The following is an 18,238-nucleotide window of genomic DNA, read 5'->3' on the forward strand; positions in this document are numbered from 1 at the left end:
GCTAATATTCCAAATACAAGAAGTGATTTTTTAAAAAAAAAAGTAACAGAAAATGATATATAGTAAGGAACATCTTCTAATCGTCTGCTCTCTGAAGCAAAGAAGACCAAAAGTGGATGAGCTAGATCAGGGACAGGAATTAATTTCTGTAGGGGGCACATGAGAAACTGGGACTGTTGTGGAGGGCCGCTCCTGCCACAATCCAGACAGGAACAGCTAATAGGCTGGATTGACCCACAGGCCATAAAATACCCAGGTGTGAGCTAGAATAAGAGTTATTATTGCTCATAAATTCAAATAATAAATTGTTATATTTGAACAATTTGTGTAGAGGGAATTAGGATTAGAAACTATGCAAAAGAATTTTGAGAATAATAAAGAAGAACCGTAATCCTGGTTACAAAATAATCTTGAAAGACATACTTTGCTAAAAGCGTATTCTCAATAAGCCTCAATTCTGGCATTGGAAACAATTAACATATGAAACACTGTCAACCAATATGGTGATCTCCAAGAATACAAGGATTCAAGTCTCAGTAGGAAATCTCAACTATCACAGAATCCTTTGCTATCTGATACTGTATTTCAGGACTATTTAGCTGCACTATTGCAGGTACTTTAATTTACACATCTGCTAAGGATTGAGACCCTTTTGTAAGAATTCACTTATGAACAGGAAATGGAACTATTCAAAATTATTTCAAACTATACTACCACAGCAGTTATTTACTACTGTAATGCGATTTATATAATATTCTATTGACAGAGAACTCAAAGTAACTAACAACTTTAAAAAAATAAACAATTAGGATAAACAAGTGCCTCACATTGATAAGTAACCAGGGGAGAAAACAATCAATGCAAAAGGAGCAGGCCAGTTAAGAGAGGCCATCTTCCAATGATGGTCTTCTTGATGTCATTGGTACCACTGATACAGATGATAACTTTTGTCATTTTTTTACTGTGGGCACACACTGGCACACATTAAAAATGAAATTCGGTTGCTTGCTTTCAAAAATGTATACATACATACACATATAAACATGCTATATACAACATATGTATATACCTACACCCTTACATATGAGAAGGCAGAAAGAATTTGTAGAGCAGAGACAGAGCAATTGTTATAGGAGAGTATAGTTGTTTGCATACATTTATTTATTCAATATAATTCAGATTACTAATAACTCTGGTTGGGGTGTGTGTGTGTGTGTGTGTGTGTGTGTGTGTGTGTGTGTGTATTAAAACAAGTAATTTTTTAAATAAATTCAGAAGCATCCAAAAGGCAAACTCTCTATAATGATAAAAAATTGTACAGTGTCCCAACCACCAAGTTACTCAAGATTTCGAAGAGCAGCTAAAATTGCAATGACTTTTTGAACATCCTCAGGGTATGAGCTATACAGATCTCTGAGAGGATATTCCAGAGTCGCAACTCAGAAGGCTCATGTTCTATGTTCCAATAGATGGTATTGAATGAAAAAGGTGTTGGATTTCTTAGATATAACATCTCAGAGATAATTTCTAAACATCAGGAAGTATATGTACACACACACACACAGAATAAACATAGACCTAGATCTAAATCTAGAGTATATACTGTGCATATTTATATCTACATCCATTTATCTATATCTAACTATCTCCTATATATTCCCAGTATACCTTAGTAACTGTCTCTTGACATATCCACACCAGGCATATTCCAATAAGTTTTTCTGTCTGTGAATTTCAAACATCTTATATCTTACATAATTCAAAAAGAACATATTATCTAATGAACCTTATGACCTTTTTGAAATTTCAGGTGACATTACACAGGTATGAAGAATGTAGAAAACACACAAGTAGGGAAAAAAAGGAGATGCAAGTGCTGCTGTATTTGGTATTTCCCTGTTAATTTTTGTTTAAATTTTCAAGCAGTTATATATTTATACTCAAAGGAAAATAACTACTCACTGTGAACAAGAAAGCAAAAATCTTTCCACATCAGCAACAAAGTGAGTTTTGTGAAACCCTCAGCATCGTATTCTACCACTCCACTATTAAAAAAAAAAGATTATTAATGAAAAATATAATTAGAACCACAAAGCAAAATAAGGCAGAAGCTCGTCCCTTCCTATTGGCATGCATAAATTCATGAATTGGGCAGAAGTCACTGTTTCCCTCTCAAGTCAGGAACAAACGGTACCGACTAATTACTCTGTTGTGGCCATTAACACCTACTGTGTGCAGCTACCATTACCTTCTTGTTTTCCTAGTTCTTATTTAGACCCCATTGTACCCAATATACCTTCTGGTAGCTTCAGTTTTTTAAGCAGCAAATGAGATTAGAATTTACTACAGTACTTATATTTTGCCTTCTATTAGCATGTACTGAAAAAAGCTGAAATAAAAGCACACAGATACACACACACACACGCACACACACAGGCAGAATGAAAAATGTTGCAACTAGATGTTTCAACTAGAATTAGAAATAACAGCAGAAATAAAACTTCAATTTTGCAAAATCAAGAAAATTCTGAAAGGTTCTGGAGGAAATGGATTATTTAGATTAGTGGTTCTCAACCTGTGGGTCGGGACCCAATTTGGGGTCGAATGACCATTTCACGGGGGTCGCCAAACCACGCTGTCCGCCATTTTTTTTCCCTTTTCCCTAGCTGTCCTACTCCCTCTTATTGGTGGCCACACCCACTTGGGGGTCACCACAACATGGGGAACTGTATTATGGGGTCACGGCATTAGAAAGGTTGATGTAGATCTTTTTCAATGTGGGTTCAGGCTTCTGCATGGCACTGACCCACACCAATCACACTTGTAGGTGACCTCTGGCAGGACTTGGATGGGGAAGTGTTATGAAAATTAGTTGGGTAGAGAGCTTCCGGTGGTCAGCGACGATGATGGCGGCTACTTTGTAGCCGTCCTCCTGAGACGGCGTTAGATCTGCGGAGTGCAGCGGACATCAGCTGGCCCGCGGCTCGAAATCCCCTTCCCGGGCGAAGGGAAGGGGTAGAGACTACACGAATAGAGGTAGAACCTTTTAACCCCCCCTGGATTTTTTTGGGGGGGGGGTAGAAAGAGTGTTCCCTCGGAGTTCGTGCTTTCTCCGCCTCCCAGCTGTTTTTGTTTCTTCGGAAACAAAGTGAAACGCCGCTACCATCTCCGCGCTTAAAGTGTTCTGGTGAGTGACTTTTAAAGCGGACAGAGCTGTCTAAAGGATTTTATTTGGAGTGTAGTGTTTTATTTCTCTTTTAGTTCATGTTAATTTCTTTTTCTTTTGTTTTTTGCTGGTGTGGAGAGTGAAAGTAAGATGGCGCTTTGAAAGTGCTTTGCTTTTTTTTTTTCCGGAAAGAAAGAACGGACTTAAATGAAACGTATGGACTGCTTTCAAGCTTTTCTTTTCTTTTGAAAGCGTTTTGGAGGTTTTGAAGTTCTTTTTTTGCACTCTCCCTGGTTTTTTCTTTTAAACCTTAAGGATCTTAGTATTTTCTTTTTCTTTTTTTCTAAGAAGAAAGAAAGAGAGAATAAGATTTTGAAAAATGGCTTCAAAGAGGCAACTAGCTTCTATAGTTTCTAAGGTGGTTTCTTCTCCTGCAATTCTAACAGTACAACAACTTAAAGCTACACCACCAGTACTGCAAAGAATAATTATGAAAGGCTGTGGGTCAGGGTACAGAAAGACTTGAAGAATTGGGAGAAGTTACAGTTATCTCTTATGGGAAGAATTGCAGTGATTAAAATGAATGTCCTACCAAAATTTCTCTTTTTGTTTCAAATGTTACCTATTTTAAAGAATGAGGTTAATTTAAATGAATGGCAGAAAGGCATTAATAAATTTATTTGGGCAGGGAAAAAACCAAGGGTAAAGCTTAAAATTATGCAAGACTTCCGTGAGAGAGGTGGACTCAAGGTACCGAATTTGAAACTATATTATGATGCTGTGGTTTTAACATTAATTAGTGATTGGGTAAATTTAACAAATGTAGAAATACTCCATCTGGAGGGTTGGGATTTACTTTTTGGATGGCATGCCTATTTAATTTTTAATAAAAAAGTGGATCGGGTTTTTAAATCTCATATTATAAGGATTTCTCTACTTCGGGTTTGGAGGAAATATTATAAAAGTGATTTTAAAATACTATTATGGGCTATACCTTGGCATGCGATAGAGGGGATAAGGAGAGGAGTTAAAATGGATAGGGTCTCTTATGCACAATTACTCAGATGGGATGGCCAAAATTGGCAGTTAAAATCTTCGGAAGATTTATTACATGAAAATATTACCTATTCATGGTTTCAATATAGACAAATAGTGGATAGATGGAAGATGGATCGTAATATGGGCTTGCTTAGAGAAGATGAAAATCTTTTTAAACAAGTAAAGGATCAAAGACGAACTCACATTAAGAGAATTTACGGGGTTCTAGTGGAACTGGATTCAGAATCAGAATTAATCAAAGACTGTATGATTAAATGGGCACAAAATTTTGGTGAACCAGTTCTATTGGATACCTGGGAAACTATCTGGGTGAGGAATGTCAAATTTACATAAGCCCAGAACTTAAGGGAGAATTTTTATAAAATGTTTTATAGATGGCACCTTGATCCACAAAAAATGTCTCTTATGTATCCTGACTTACAGTCTAAATGTTGGAGATGTGGTTGCCTCGACGCCACTTATTATCATATTTGGTGGTCTTGTAAAAATATAAAAGCTTTTTGGATTAAGATATGGTGGAATATTCAAAGAATTTTTAGAAAGAGGGTAAAATTTACTCCACAATTGTTTTTGTTAGGTATTGTTACTGATTGTGATGCTAAGGAGGTTATATTGATGTTGAATTTGATTACAGCCGCAAGGCTGTTAGTAGGGCAATATTGGAAGAAGGAATCTTTGCCTACCTTGCAAGAGTGGTTTTTTAAAGTTTTTTATCTGGCGGAAATGGCAAAGATTTCGGCTTTCTTAAAGGAGCAATCACAAGAGAAATTTTTTGCCATATGGGAAAAATGGATAAATTTCACACAATACAAATTGGATATAAAAAAATATCATTTAGCTTTTTTATAACTTGTATATAAACTTTGATATTTTATAGATTGCACTTTTTCTCTTTTTTCTTTTTTTTTCTTATCTCTTTTCTTCTTTCTTTTTTCTTCTTTTTTAAGTACTTTTTCTTTTTAATGCTTATGTTTTTTTTGTTATATATATCTTATTGTTAATTATTTTATAACTTGTTTAACTTTTTTTGAGGATTTTTAAAATTTTAATTAAGCCTATATTTAGCTCTGGGAAGCTCGGGGGGGATGGAGGGGGTGGTTTGGGAGGGGTTGGGTGAGGGTTGTTTTGATTTTTTGTTGTCTTTTCTGTTTTTTGTAAAAACTTTTAAAAATTTTCAATAAAAAAAAAGAAAATTAGTTGGGTAGTTAGGTGCTATTAACTAAATGGGCAAATGTCTGCAATCTTGCTGATCCTGTCTATCCATGTTATTCGTTATCTTCCTATTTTCCTATTTCACTCAACATAGCTTTTCTAATACATCACCCACCTAATATGTCCAAAGTATGTGAATTTCTGCTTGCTGATTATTGCCTCAAGGGAGTTGTCAGTTTTTATTTCATCTAAGAGCCTGACCAATTCTGCCAGCAATCCATGGTTCTCTTAGTAACCAGCTGTGTATTACCACTGGAAAAATCATTGTTTTAACTATTCTGATCTTTGTTCCTGTAGAAATAGTCTTTTCCTTCATGATTTTAAGTTTGTCATTGCTTTCTTCTCTAAGATCAATCTTCCAATTTCTTCTGAAACATACTGTCCATCTTTATCTATTGTTGAATCTAAACTTCAAAACTACCTGTCACCTTTTTCACCTATAATTTTACTAACTGTTGTGACTTCCTTTGTCTTCTTAACATTTAGCATTAATCTAAATGTACTACCTCTACTTTCAACTAATAAAGGGTTAATAATTTCCTCTTCTTTTGGCTCTTTTCTCACCAACTCTTTAGAGATGATACTGAAGCCTAGAGTGGGAAAGAAAAAATGCTAAAAATCTTTCCTTCTATAATATGGTATAATTTATCTATTAGTGTATAATAAATATAAATATAATATAACTGGGTTATATTACTGTGTACTACAGTAATATAACTCAGGGCTACCAAGCTTAAATATGCATATGTAGGAAAACTCCAAGTGGCAAAAATATTTTTAGTAAATATGAGTTAAGAATAGACAGGAAGCTAGTGCTTATGGTTATATTCCATTTTAAAGTGAAACATATATTTACGTACGTTCCAAAATGACTAAGAAATGCTGCAATATATTCCCTTCTCTTATGGTAACCCTGGATAACATATTGAACCTATAAAAGAAAATAAAAAATGAGCGCAATTATAATAAAACTAAATTACAATACAGAGTATTAATTTGGGAGAGTTTATGCTTTACTAATAAGTATAAGTCTGGAAAATATTTTTACATGCATCAGCAACAAGAGATTGATGTATAAAATATATATAATAATTACACATATTTTATATTTTAAGGATGAACACATTGATTAAACCTTATAGTAGATTCTGCTACTTTACATAATGGCAATATATTATCCATCTGGAATTTCATACAGTATTTCATAAGTATTTTGAAGAAGCCTATGGTTTCTAAGCATTTTATTTTATATTAAAGTGCAATTTTATGTATTTCACACCTCTGAAATTTCCTGGGCCAATGTTTAAGTGTTGCAGTTAGAACATGTCTATCATGTTCTATCAGTTCATAATTTCTGCACAATATTCTTATTTATTTATCAAACATTACATAGCTGTCTGTCTACTAATTAGAACTCTAAATAGTGAACAATTGTTTGTAGTTTAAAAACAGATCTGTGTACTTGCAAAATAAAAAACCAACCAATAGAGAGACACAACAAAAACAACTCTAAAGATAGATTCTGGTATAATTATAGAAATGCATTTGGAAGTATATTTCATAAATTCATAATCTATAAGATTCCTTTAAGCAAGAGCAATTTAAACAGGAATAAAGGGTATTTCCAGACTATTTCATAATCAGATTAATGAAAACTCTGACGCAAATTGTATAGCTGAAATGCAGAAGGCTGTGCATAGTCTTTTCAACTATTTCTGGCTCACTCCAAAATGATCTTTCATTAGGCAATTTCACCTTTGACAGAAATAATTTTAGATCATAGGGTTTACCAATTTATGAATAATTATTTATTTTACCCTAGTCTAGAGCCCTTATATTGGAATATCTTGGTAAAAAGTTTGTCTATTCTGGGTATTACCTTGTTGGTTAACAGCTGGCATACTTGGGGAACATAATCAATTAGGCAGCCTCCACCTGGAAAAGCAGGAACGTGAAGAGCAGAAGATCCACCAAGAGCACTAGAAAAATAAGTCCATTAAGTAAAATCAGATACAGCTTTGTGATTCTTTCAAAGGTATACATTTCCCATATAAGACATATCCTTATATTTAGATTTGTTACATGTAAAAAAATCATACAGCATTATATATATTGTATCAATACAAAAATGCAATATTAGACTACTGTTTCAATGTTTGAGTTAGATACAGAAACCAGGCCCACATCTATGTTTAGAGATGAAGAAAAGCCACTGGATTCAAGGGGTCTTACCACATACTAAAAATCCATAACATGCATGTGTTTGCAACCAGGATGAACACATTTATTAATCCTTTCTCTTTTGTAAACAGAAGGTGATAAACATCCCAGATTTCTTTCCCACTTTTTAATGTCAGCTTATACTATGTTTTGGGTGATCCCTGAGCTTGGCTGTTTGCTTGCAGCCATTTAATTACCCAACTAGGTAACTTCATCATATCAATATAATCACAGGGATGTAATTTTTATTACATATATAATAATAACGTAAATTTAATAAATAATATATTAATATCTACAACAATATCTCTAAAACCATCAAATCAACATCTGTCTATCCCAGGTCCTTGAGAAAAGGACACAATACATAGATAAAAATGCCAAATCCAATGTGACTATCTGGTTAACTGTATGACGAATCATAAACAATACTACAATTAATAATATTTCTTTTGAAGTCCAATACTGTTTTTTCCAACTGTTTATTTTAATTGGCTTCTTTTCATTATATTATTCTAAGCAAAGCCACCATACAACATTGGACTTTTTATTCTTGTTTTTAGACTAGACTTACAGCACATTGGCAACCTAAGCAGTCAAAGTAACAGGCTAAATATGGTAAGTGGAGACAGCTAGACTTTTCTCACTGTAACAATAAATAATCTGGAGCCACATTTTTTTTTCAATCAACTATGCTAATTGAATAATTTATGAAGAAAATATAAACATCTTTCAAAAAATAACATCTGAGCATATTTTGCTCCTTCTTTCTGAAGTTCTCACATTGGCTTTATTTTAATCTTGCAAATGGTTACAAAGCAACTTAAATTAAGATTTTTCTGGACTTCAGGGAAGAAAGGGTATATTGAAGATGGCAATGCTAAAAGCAGAGCTGACAATCTTAGTAGAATGAAGCGCTGGCAAGCAGTACCGTTCTTTGTAATTCCTCTCTAGACAAGACAAGGATTTGCGATCACCCACAAGGGCTCAAGAAAATTGTTCCTTGCAAGAGCAACATAGCAGTCTCAGGCAGTTTAGTGTTCCAGGAAACTAGAGAATGCCACCTTTGCTTGAAATGTGGCTGGTGCCTTTATGGACACTGGGTTTGCATGCTTCCTTTTCTAATCAATATAATATAGGTATTTTTTAACTGGTTCTTGCAATTAAACAGGAGAACATAATTTTTTAATAAAACATGTCACATTTAAATAAAATATTAAAATTGCAAACTCTCAGTTGTTCCAATAATCTTCAAAACTAAATGCACTTTACATAAACAATAAAGCAGAGATTGATTGTAGTGACCTTTTAAATATCTAATGAGATTCTCAGTCATGGTTGTCCCAAAGGTGCTTTTTCAAATCGCAACTGGACTTTGTTTTGCTTGAAGACATTTTGCTTCTCATCTAAGAAGCTTCTGAAGAACTGAAAAGCTTCTCGGATGAGAAGTGACAAGTCTTCAAGTAAAACAAAGAAATTCCAGTTATCTTTTGAAAAAGCACCTTTGGGACCCTTTAAATAATTGCTGTAATTTACTGTTTTACACTTTCATTGTTGGTTTCATGATTTGCAAAATACTTTTTGCTCATATAAAGCATCTTGAGATTGAAAGCTCAAAAGAGTTGAGAGGCATGAAAAAGTAGTTATCTGAGGCCAAAATCAGGAAAACTGGAGACAGAAGGAATGGAGCAGAACATAAATAGGCAAATCAGTGTCTATAAGTCTTCGCACTTGCCAGGTTTCATGCCCACCTTTCTTATTTTAAAAGATATTATTAATTATAACCAAACAGAAAACAAAGTTACCATCTGTAATATAGTTAATGACAAGAATTCCCCTGTATCATACATAGGCTTGCAGGCATTTCAAGAAAATAAAAAGTTTAATCTTTTTTCTTGAAAAGAAATGTCTGTGGAGATTCTCAGTCATCCAGGTCTTAATGTATGCCAATTAGTGTACATTTAAAGTGACAATAAAGTTATTCAATTCTATTCTGTTCTGTTCTGGTTCTTGTTTTAGTCATGATTACCCAGAGGTGCTTTTTCAAAAGGCAACTGGACTTTGTTGTTCCTTGATGACATTTTGCTTTTCATCCAAGAAGCTTCTTCAGTTCAGTTCACCATTCAGTCAGAACTGAAGAAGCTTCTTAAATGAGAAGTGAAATGTCTTCAAAGAAAAACAAAGCCCAATTGCCTTTTGAAAAAGTATTTTTGGGACTTGAAAAGAAATATACTCATAATCAAACACCCCTCTATGAATCAAATGTTGATCATCTCTAATAGAGTATCTCAAGAATGCTCAAGAATGTGAGCACTTTCCAAAATTATGTATTTTCCAAATTTTTGGACAACACAGACGTTTTAAAAAGTCAGAATAAATTCTAAAGGAGAAAATACATCTTTAACAGAGGAATCATACAAGAAAAAAAGCAAAAACAACATGGCTTTTCAGAATCGTTCTCTTCTAGTCACAAAACATTCAACTACTTTTCCTATATTGTAAAATTGTAATTCTAGGATCCAATCTGATCAGTCATCGGGACCAACATTATCCTGGGACACATATATTCACCTTCATTTGTTGTAATTCCACTTTAAAATCCACTAATGCTATAAATAAAAAAGAATTGGCTTTATATAGCTGACATGCCAGGATTAAACTCCTTGCAGACTATTGGAAATAATGACAAAGTTTGTATGTTCAGAGACAAAAGAACATATAGAATAACTATCAACTATCATTTCTGTTTTCATTATGCCTTCATAGTGAAAAAGAGTAAGAATGATTCAAAAGTGAGCTGATACACTGGCTTAGACCAATTACGTATAGATCTACACCAGGGGTGTCAAACTACTGGCCCGCAGGCCAGATGCATCATCCGGAAGCCGCACCCACCCTATTGCCGGCAATGGCAAAACCGGCCCGACACATTGCGTGATGTCACATGACGTCGCTCGTTTGACATGTCTGATCTACACAGTATAACAAAGATATGCAGGTCTATGAGCGTTTGAAACTCCCACAAATTGGTATTGAAAACTTTTGTGAACAGTGGTGCAAACAAATTAGGATATATTAAATAATTAATGCCAAGATTTAGTTTATATTTAAAATATAGTTTTAAATTATGAATAAAAATATTTTAAATCAAGAAACTTAATTTTTAAAAATATTGTATTGACATCGTCTTCAATTTTTGTTAAATGCAATTTTTAAAATACTCTCCTTAATGAAAATCACTAATGAATCAAGGACAATTTTTGTTTAATTAAATTTTTTCAAATTGATTAATATAATTAAAAACTGCAATCCTAATTAAGCTGTCTGAAAGATTATAACAATTACCTTATTTTACTACAGTTGTCAAAAAGGCAAAACAAAAATTATATCCAGAGAAAAATTAAAAGAAAGAGAGTTTTCTTGTAACCTGCACATTTTAGAATGGATTAGATAGCCTGGGGAGCTATGGCAAATGTCAGGTTAAGTAAATAGGAAACTTTTCTTTATAGATAGTATCTTGGGTCTAATGAAAAGGGCACTGAAGTTAAATATTTCTTACAAGCTTGGACAGGGTAGGAAATATAGATCTCTGATTCTGGTTAAATCTCCATGAACTCATTGGTGTTATAAAGGCACTTAAATAAACCTTATTAAGAAAACATAAATAAAATTATTGCCTTGATTAATTTTATTACATGTATGTCTACATTTCTCTTCTTTCATACTTTTTCACTATTATTAATTTGTCTCCCATAATTTGAGTATCTATAAAATATATTTAGACATTTTATTTTCTATGGGGAAAAAATCATTTCCCTTCTCTTCCCTTATTTTTTTCAATTTAATTCTAATTCATTCTTGCTCTATGATGAACAAGCCAACTAAAAGTACTTCTTTCATGATGGTCATTTAACCCTTTAATCCTTGACCTGATTTCTTTTTGTTTTATCACAAATGCTGCTTCTCTGATTTCCAATGCATTGAACTTCCTTGATTTTGTAGGGAAAAGAACAGAAAGTGAGATTATAAATCATAGATGACTGAGTGCTTTCTTATCATTATAGATAAATTACTCATTACATATGTTATAATGGCACATTCAGGGAAGCCTAGAAACGAGTGATATGCTACAAAAAAGTGCTTTCTTTCAATATACAATTTCACTCATCCACAAGGTTAATTAAGAAAATACTGGGTCAACCATTCAGTCTCAACTTGGCCTTCTGCACATATAATTACGAGTATAAATTGGAAGAAAAAAGCAAGGCGAGATTAATTGTTTGGGCAAAGGACCTTAACTCTAACTAGTTAAATGTAAAGGTGGCTACATATATGCATGTAGCAAGCACAGAAAGCCTGCATTCTTAGCCAACTTCAGAAAAAATTCTATTTTTTTCTTATTTTTTTCTTTTCAAACATTCTATAGACTTCCTAGAGAAGGAGAAACAGTTGCCAAGAATGCATTTGTTTCTTTATGATCTTTCCCACACTGCCATTTCCAAGACAGAACTACAGAATGCCACCCCTCCTATGTAATAAATGCCATGCAATTTTTAATTATTATTTCTCAAGTGCCTACAGTAACTAGGCATTGTACACAAAACAAACAAAAAATCTGTACTCAGGCTTGCAATTTAAAAGCAAAAACAAGATAGTTGCAATCAATTATTTCCACACAAGTACAAAAGAAATCTGAACAGGGTATCAGAAAAAAGGGGCTTATGAAGGGTCAAATATGTGCCTGAAATTAGCTATGCCCAAGCGGCTACTTGAGTTGTTAAGTTTGTTTGTATCATATTGTGCACCTTTTGAAAAATGTTATGGCAGGAAGACAGATCTTGCAAAACTATATAATTATTATCACACAGGTTATACAGAGAGCAAGGACTCTGGGAATATTTCAGTGATATATTGTGCACAGTCTGGGGACTCTCCTGAACTCACGATTCCTGCTCAAAGAGCAGGTGGCAGTCATGACTAGAAGGGTGTTTGTACAGCTTTGTATTGTGCGCCAGTTATGCCTATGACTAGACTGGGGTGGGGGGTGGGGAAGTTATTCTCAAAGTCACTCATGCCTTAGTCACCTTTTGATTAGATTTCTGTAGCGTGCTCTATACGAGGCTGCCCTTGAAGGTTATCTAGTAGCTTCAATTGGTGCAAAATGCTGTGGAACAGGCAGTTATGTGTGCCATTAGAACGGTACATGTTACACCTCTGCTTCCTGTTGGTTGCCAGTTTTCTTCCAAGTCCAGCTGGTTTTGACCATTAAAGTCCTTCATGGCATGAGACCTTGTTACCTGAGGGAATGCCTCTCTCATTACATCTGCTCACTCTATAAGGTCTGGCAAAGAAGGCATGCTATGGATCCCATTTGCTAGGGAATAACATCTGGTGGGTCCCGGGAGGCGGGCTTCTCTGTCACGGTGCCTGACTTGTGGAATCTTCTTCCCCTGGAAGCAAGATTAGCTTCATTCCTTTCAGTGTTCTGCAAGTTCCTCAAGATCTGGTTATGTTATCAAGCCTAGGGGACCCAGGAGACAGGAGAGATTCTGTGATAGTTCTCTTATTCCTGTTAATATTGTCTCCTGTTTTGTATCATTTTTATAGTTACTGTTTATTTGGGACTGTTTTATGTATTTATTTTTTTATTAAGTACTGTATGTACACTCAGTCTCTTTTATGTAAGACAGCTGGTTATATAAATCTAATAAAAATAAAAAAATAGAAAATAAGCTGATGTCTTTACATTCTGAAGGAAAGCAAATAAATTTGAAGAGATGGTATAGAAACAGTAGCTGGCTTATTTATGCAAAAACAAAAGTAATCATGGAAGCAGTATTTCACATGTAACTACAGTGTTTAAATACTTACTAGAAGCTATGAATCTCACTGAAAAAGCCAGCAGAATATAAAAGTCAATACAATATTTGCTATCCTTTTCACAGAGTTGTAGAATTCCCATGGAAAAGGCTATTTGGTGATATAAATCAACTAAACAGAGGATTTATATTGAAGTTATTACACTGGAAGAAGTTACACTGTGAATTGTAAGCATATGTGAATATGGTGAGATTAAAATTTATATGACAAAACACTGCAGCTATCAACAGTATGCATTTTTATACATCCAAAACATATTAGGATTATGTATAGATATCTAGTAGATGACAATGGACAGCAGAGCAAAGAAATGATCCTACATGGATTCACTGGCTTTTAAACCAACATAGATTTTTTTTTTTAAAAAAAAATGTTTCCACATCTTCTATATAAATAATGTAAATGTTTGTTTGTTCAAAATCTTAAATCTCCGAAAGTTCTTCACCAATTGCTTTGAAATTTTGACACAACGTTGCATTCGAATACGCGCGTGTTTTTATATACCTACTATTATATAGCTGTCACACCTGTGACAAGTAAAAAGATGTTTTTTTTGAAAAACAGCGCCATCTGTTGGACGTAAAAGCAACCAGACAATCTCTATATCTGCACATACAATAGAACAACAAAAAATATTGTATACCCACAAGTATTGTGAAATTAAACATCTTACAAATGTGCACTTTCTCTTTTCTTTCTTTTCCATTTAACCAACTGAGCCACAGCAACGCGTGGCCTGGTACAGCTAATAGATAAATAAGATGAGAACAGAGAACTTAGTACACTCGGAGGATATCAATGATTTTAACAAATACGTTATCTATAAATTCAAATTCAGATACATATCTCAGGCCTGAAGCCTGATGAATATACCAGTGAAACATATTTGAAATAATTGACCAGAATTAAAGAAAAAATAGCAATTAGAGATATTTTCGGAACAATATATAAAAGTGTTTTTTCTTAGTAGTATACTTATTAAACATATTAGATATAACTTAATATCTACTTCATGTTTAAATAACCATTGCTCCTTTTAAAATAAAACAAAGGAAAAGATAAAAGGAAAATACTATTGTTCGGGTGTTAAACCTATCTAACTACCAAATATGTTGAAGGTATTGTGTTTTACTAGCTTTTGTGATAGTTAGAAAATAATCTAATCTTCTTAGTACAGTTGGGCTCCTGCACATAACAGGAGATCTATAATAAGCCCTGGCTCGGAACACAAGAAAGTTACTAATTATTCTACACAGACAAATCATCAGTTTCATCAATGCCACTGAGAACTACAAGGAGACTATAGTTATTTTGCATGACTATCTATAATATTGGACACATAGTGTACTTAACTATTTACTATGATTTTCCTCAACAAAGCATTTGAGGCCAGCCTCTGAATCACTGAGAAATCTCTTGAATGAAAATGGCCACTGGCTCTTATGTCAGTGATGGATCAGATACTTTTCATGGAAATCACTACTATGAGTATTCCCTAACATCACTAAGTCAAATCGGAAAAGATTCTTGTCTAACTTGTTGCCAAACTGCTGCCAAATGATGTAAATTACATTGTGCTAGTTGAGTTACTGATCTGACTCACTTTAAGTCACTTTCAGTATTCTTATACTTAACCTAGAAGGCAGAAAGATCAAATACAAGCAGAAACAGGCAAAATATTTCATCTTGAACCTAAAAAATTCCACTCCATCAGCAAGAAAACACATTCCTCTCCACAGCAACACCTGAAGGAATAATTCTTTATCCCTTGGATGGGAATAAATTGGTCGCTATTGTTTTTTTAATGCACAATTCCATTATACTTTTTTCCCTTTATTCTTTTACCTTTTCAGATAGCTTGTTTTGTTCTTTTGTTGTTGTTATTGTTGTTGTTGCCTGTTTTTACGGCTTTGACAGTCTCTATGTTTTTACATTATGTTGTCACAGATTCCTTCCCACCGAAAGTATTGCAATAGTAAGTGAATTAGTAACAGTAGGGATATGAGTATCTCCCATATGAATCAGCCAATGTTTACAAACTTTATCCAAAACCTTTCATCAGTGGCCATAATATTCAGAGGGCAATGTTCAGAGTTACTAGGGAAAAAAAGTCTTATGGTAGCATTTAAATCTACCTGATGCCTACATTATTTTCTTTCAGGCACCAAATTATGACTTCCTGACTTTCAATGTCATTGGATTCAATTTAATGATTCACAGTTCTCCTTTTAGGTAGAATTATTTTAAAAAAATTCCACATGAGCTCACTCCTGCTTATTTTTGTTTTTATTTGCTAGTGTGCTACTAATTAAAGTTTTATTTTTTAACACAGTTACTAAATACTATTGTTTCAGTTGCTTTGAGGCTCCTGCGAACAGAATGGGACACTCGCCACATCCAATTCACTGTGGCTAACTTGCCCCAAACAACTTGCCACGGGACAACTCGCTGCAGGACAATTTAACAATTCAGTTAAGTTATTTAAAATAAATAAAAAAATATTTTAATGTTTGCCATTCACATTTCATTCTGTCCCTCCTTTTGCATCTTTTAATTATTCTAGTCCATCATTTCTTTGATATTAATGTAATGCTTGTGAGTTGTCCTATGGTGAGTTGGCCGTGGCGAGTTGTCCCACAGTGAATTGGCCATGGCGAGTTGGCATGCTCCATAGTTGGTTCCAACTCTTATTTATGCTAAATAGTTGAACTTTAACTCTTTCTAGATATGTCCAGAATATCATACCATGTACAATTCTCATGTCACATATAATCCTCCATTTTCTTTCCAACATTTGTTGCAATATAGGTAGTCCTTAACTTGCGACCACAATTGAGCCCAAAATTTATGTTGCTAAGTGAGAAATTTGTTAATTGAGTTTTGCCTCATTTTATGACTTTTCTTGCCACACTTGTTAAGTGAATCACTTGTTTAATTAGTAACATGGTTGTTAAGTTGTTTAGGTTTCCTCATTGACTTTATTTGCCAGAAGGTTGCAAAAGATGATCACCTGACTATGTGAATGCAGGACACTGCAACTATCATAAATGTGAGTCAGCTGTCAAGCATCTAAAAGTAAGTCATGTGACCAAGGGAATGCTGCAACAATCATAAGTGTGAAAAATGGTAATAAGTCACTTTTTTTCAGTGCTGTTGCAACTTCAAACTGTCACTAAGTGAATTGTTGGAAAAGACTATCTGTATTACAAAGTTCAAAACAATCCTCTTTTGGGGGTCCTCAGTGTGCATAAAATTATACGAGTCTGATAGCAGTTTGGACAGTTTAAACAGTTGAGATAGCCCTGAAGGCAATTTAAAAATGTTAACATGCAATTTTCAAAGTTTGAAGAAAAAAGTTTATATATTTCTATGTTTTTTCATAATGCATGATGAAAGGACAGATCTGTTTGTATTTTCACCATTAAAGAAAAGCATATGCAATGGTAAGGGAAATCCTGTATTTAAAAACCTGTACCTTGTGAACTTACATTATAATTTGTGATTAAACTAGTTTAAATATTCTTAAGACATGTATCCAGTTCTCTAGGCTTCTAACTTTTTACAATTGACAAATTTTGCAGCAATATATTCACTTCTTATTTGTTATTTTTAAAGAAATCTCTTCATGAAGCAGTTACATTGCTATGTACAAATGATATAAACAGACAGAATACAAGATGATACTTCTAATTTAGAGTCATCTGTTAAAAAAACATTTGAATTTATACCCCCCTACTTCTCTCAAACATTTCCTCTACCGAGGTTGCAGAATTGTTTTTTGCTCAACCCTAGCTACGTTTACTCAGAAATATATTACATTAATTTAAGAAGAAAATTATCCATTGAGATACTTTTTGATTCTTCAAATTTCATCCAGGCTAAGATCAGAAAGCTGAACAAAAATCAATGCTAAGCCATTAAAAAACCATATACACAGGAATCTAGCAACATGTTTCAATATCAGTGTCCTGTATTCTGCTTCTAACAGTTGCAAAGGAGACGGCTTTAGGAAACCCACAAGCAGATCATGAAAGCTGCAGACCTTAATTGATTTTGTTTTCTTTTATCTACTGCTGTATTCAGAGTGACTGCCTTCAAAGAGGAAAAAAAATCAGAGAGCCATCTTTGGTAGTTGTCACTATCAGTTATCTTCTATGAATTAATTTCTTTAAGCATTCTGAGGATCTGTGACCTGAAACATTGTTGCACTAGTTAACCAACAATGCCTAACGTCTAGAATTTCATACAGATATGATAATAGGAGCTCAGAAATAATCTTAAGGCCATATTTTTAAAATAAAACCACTGCCCTTTTCCCTACAAAGGAAAAGACAGAGTGAGCTGAGAAATCCTGGATTTGTATGTCAGCAAGATCTCATATTGCACTGATTAATTTTCCTCTGCAGTAAGAGAAATATGATATTACTTCCTCAGTCATGAAAATAACTATGTAAAATGTAGGAATTAGCTCATACTATTATATCAGAACTACTTTTTGTTTTTATTCAATTGATAACTTAATTTATAATAAACTATATTACGGACCGCATGAGTTTTTAGTAACCTGAAGTTATGAAAATTGGTTGCGCTATATTTGTTATTAACTTCCACATTATATTGTGTACAAAGTGATATGATGAAAAAGCATTACTTTTATAAAAAGAAGCTGAAATGTAATATCTGGACAACATCATACATGGT

At 33.7% G+C, this 18,238-nt stretch overlaps 1 protein-coding gene across 5 annotated transcripts in view; it reads right to left on the reverse strand.

Annotated features, from left to right (window-relative positions):
• Positions 1 to 18,238, reverse strand: part of BABAM2 (BRISC and BRCA1 A complex member 2) — a 145,015-nt gene that overhangs the window by 57,228 nt on the left and 69,549 nt on the right. For all 5 annotated transcript variants that reach the window (XM_039337058.1, XM_039337059.1, XM_039337061.1 and 2 more), the window contains exons 8-10: positions 7,317 to 7,416; positions 6,298 to 6,368; positions 1,963 to 2,045 (exon numbers count right to left, since the gene is read on the reverse strand). In XM_039337058.1, coding sequence (XP_039192992.1) covers positions 1,963 to 2,045; positions 6,298 to 6,368; positions 7,317 to 7,416 — 254 coding nt within the window. The remainder of the gene's footprint in view (positions 1 to 1,962; positions 2,046 to 6,297; positions 6,369 to 7,316; positions 7,417 to 18,238) is intronic.

The sequence above is a fragment of the Crotalus tigris genome, unplaced genomic scaffold (genome assembly GCF_016545835.1).
Source record: "Crotalus tigris isolate CLP2741 ecotype Arizona unplaced genomic scaffold, ASM1654583v1 scf7180000017668.6805642782:7212621, whole genome shotgun sequence".
Classification (NCBI taxonomy): Eukaryota; Metazoa; Chordata; class Lepidosauria; order Squamata; family Viperidae; genus Crotalus; species Crotalus tigris.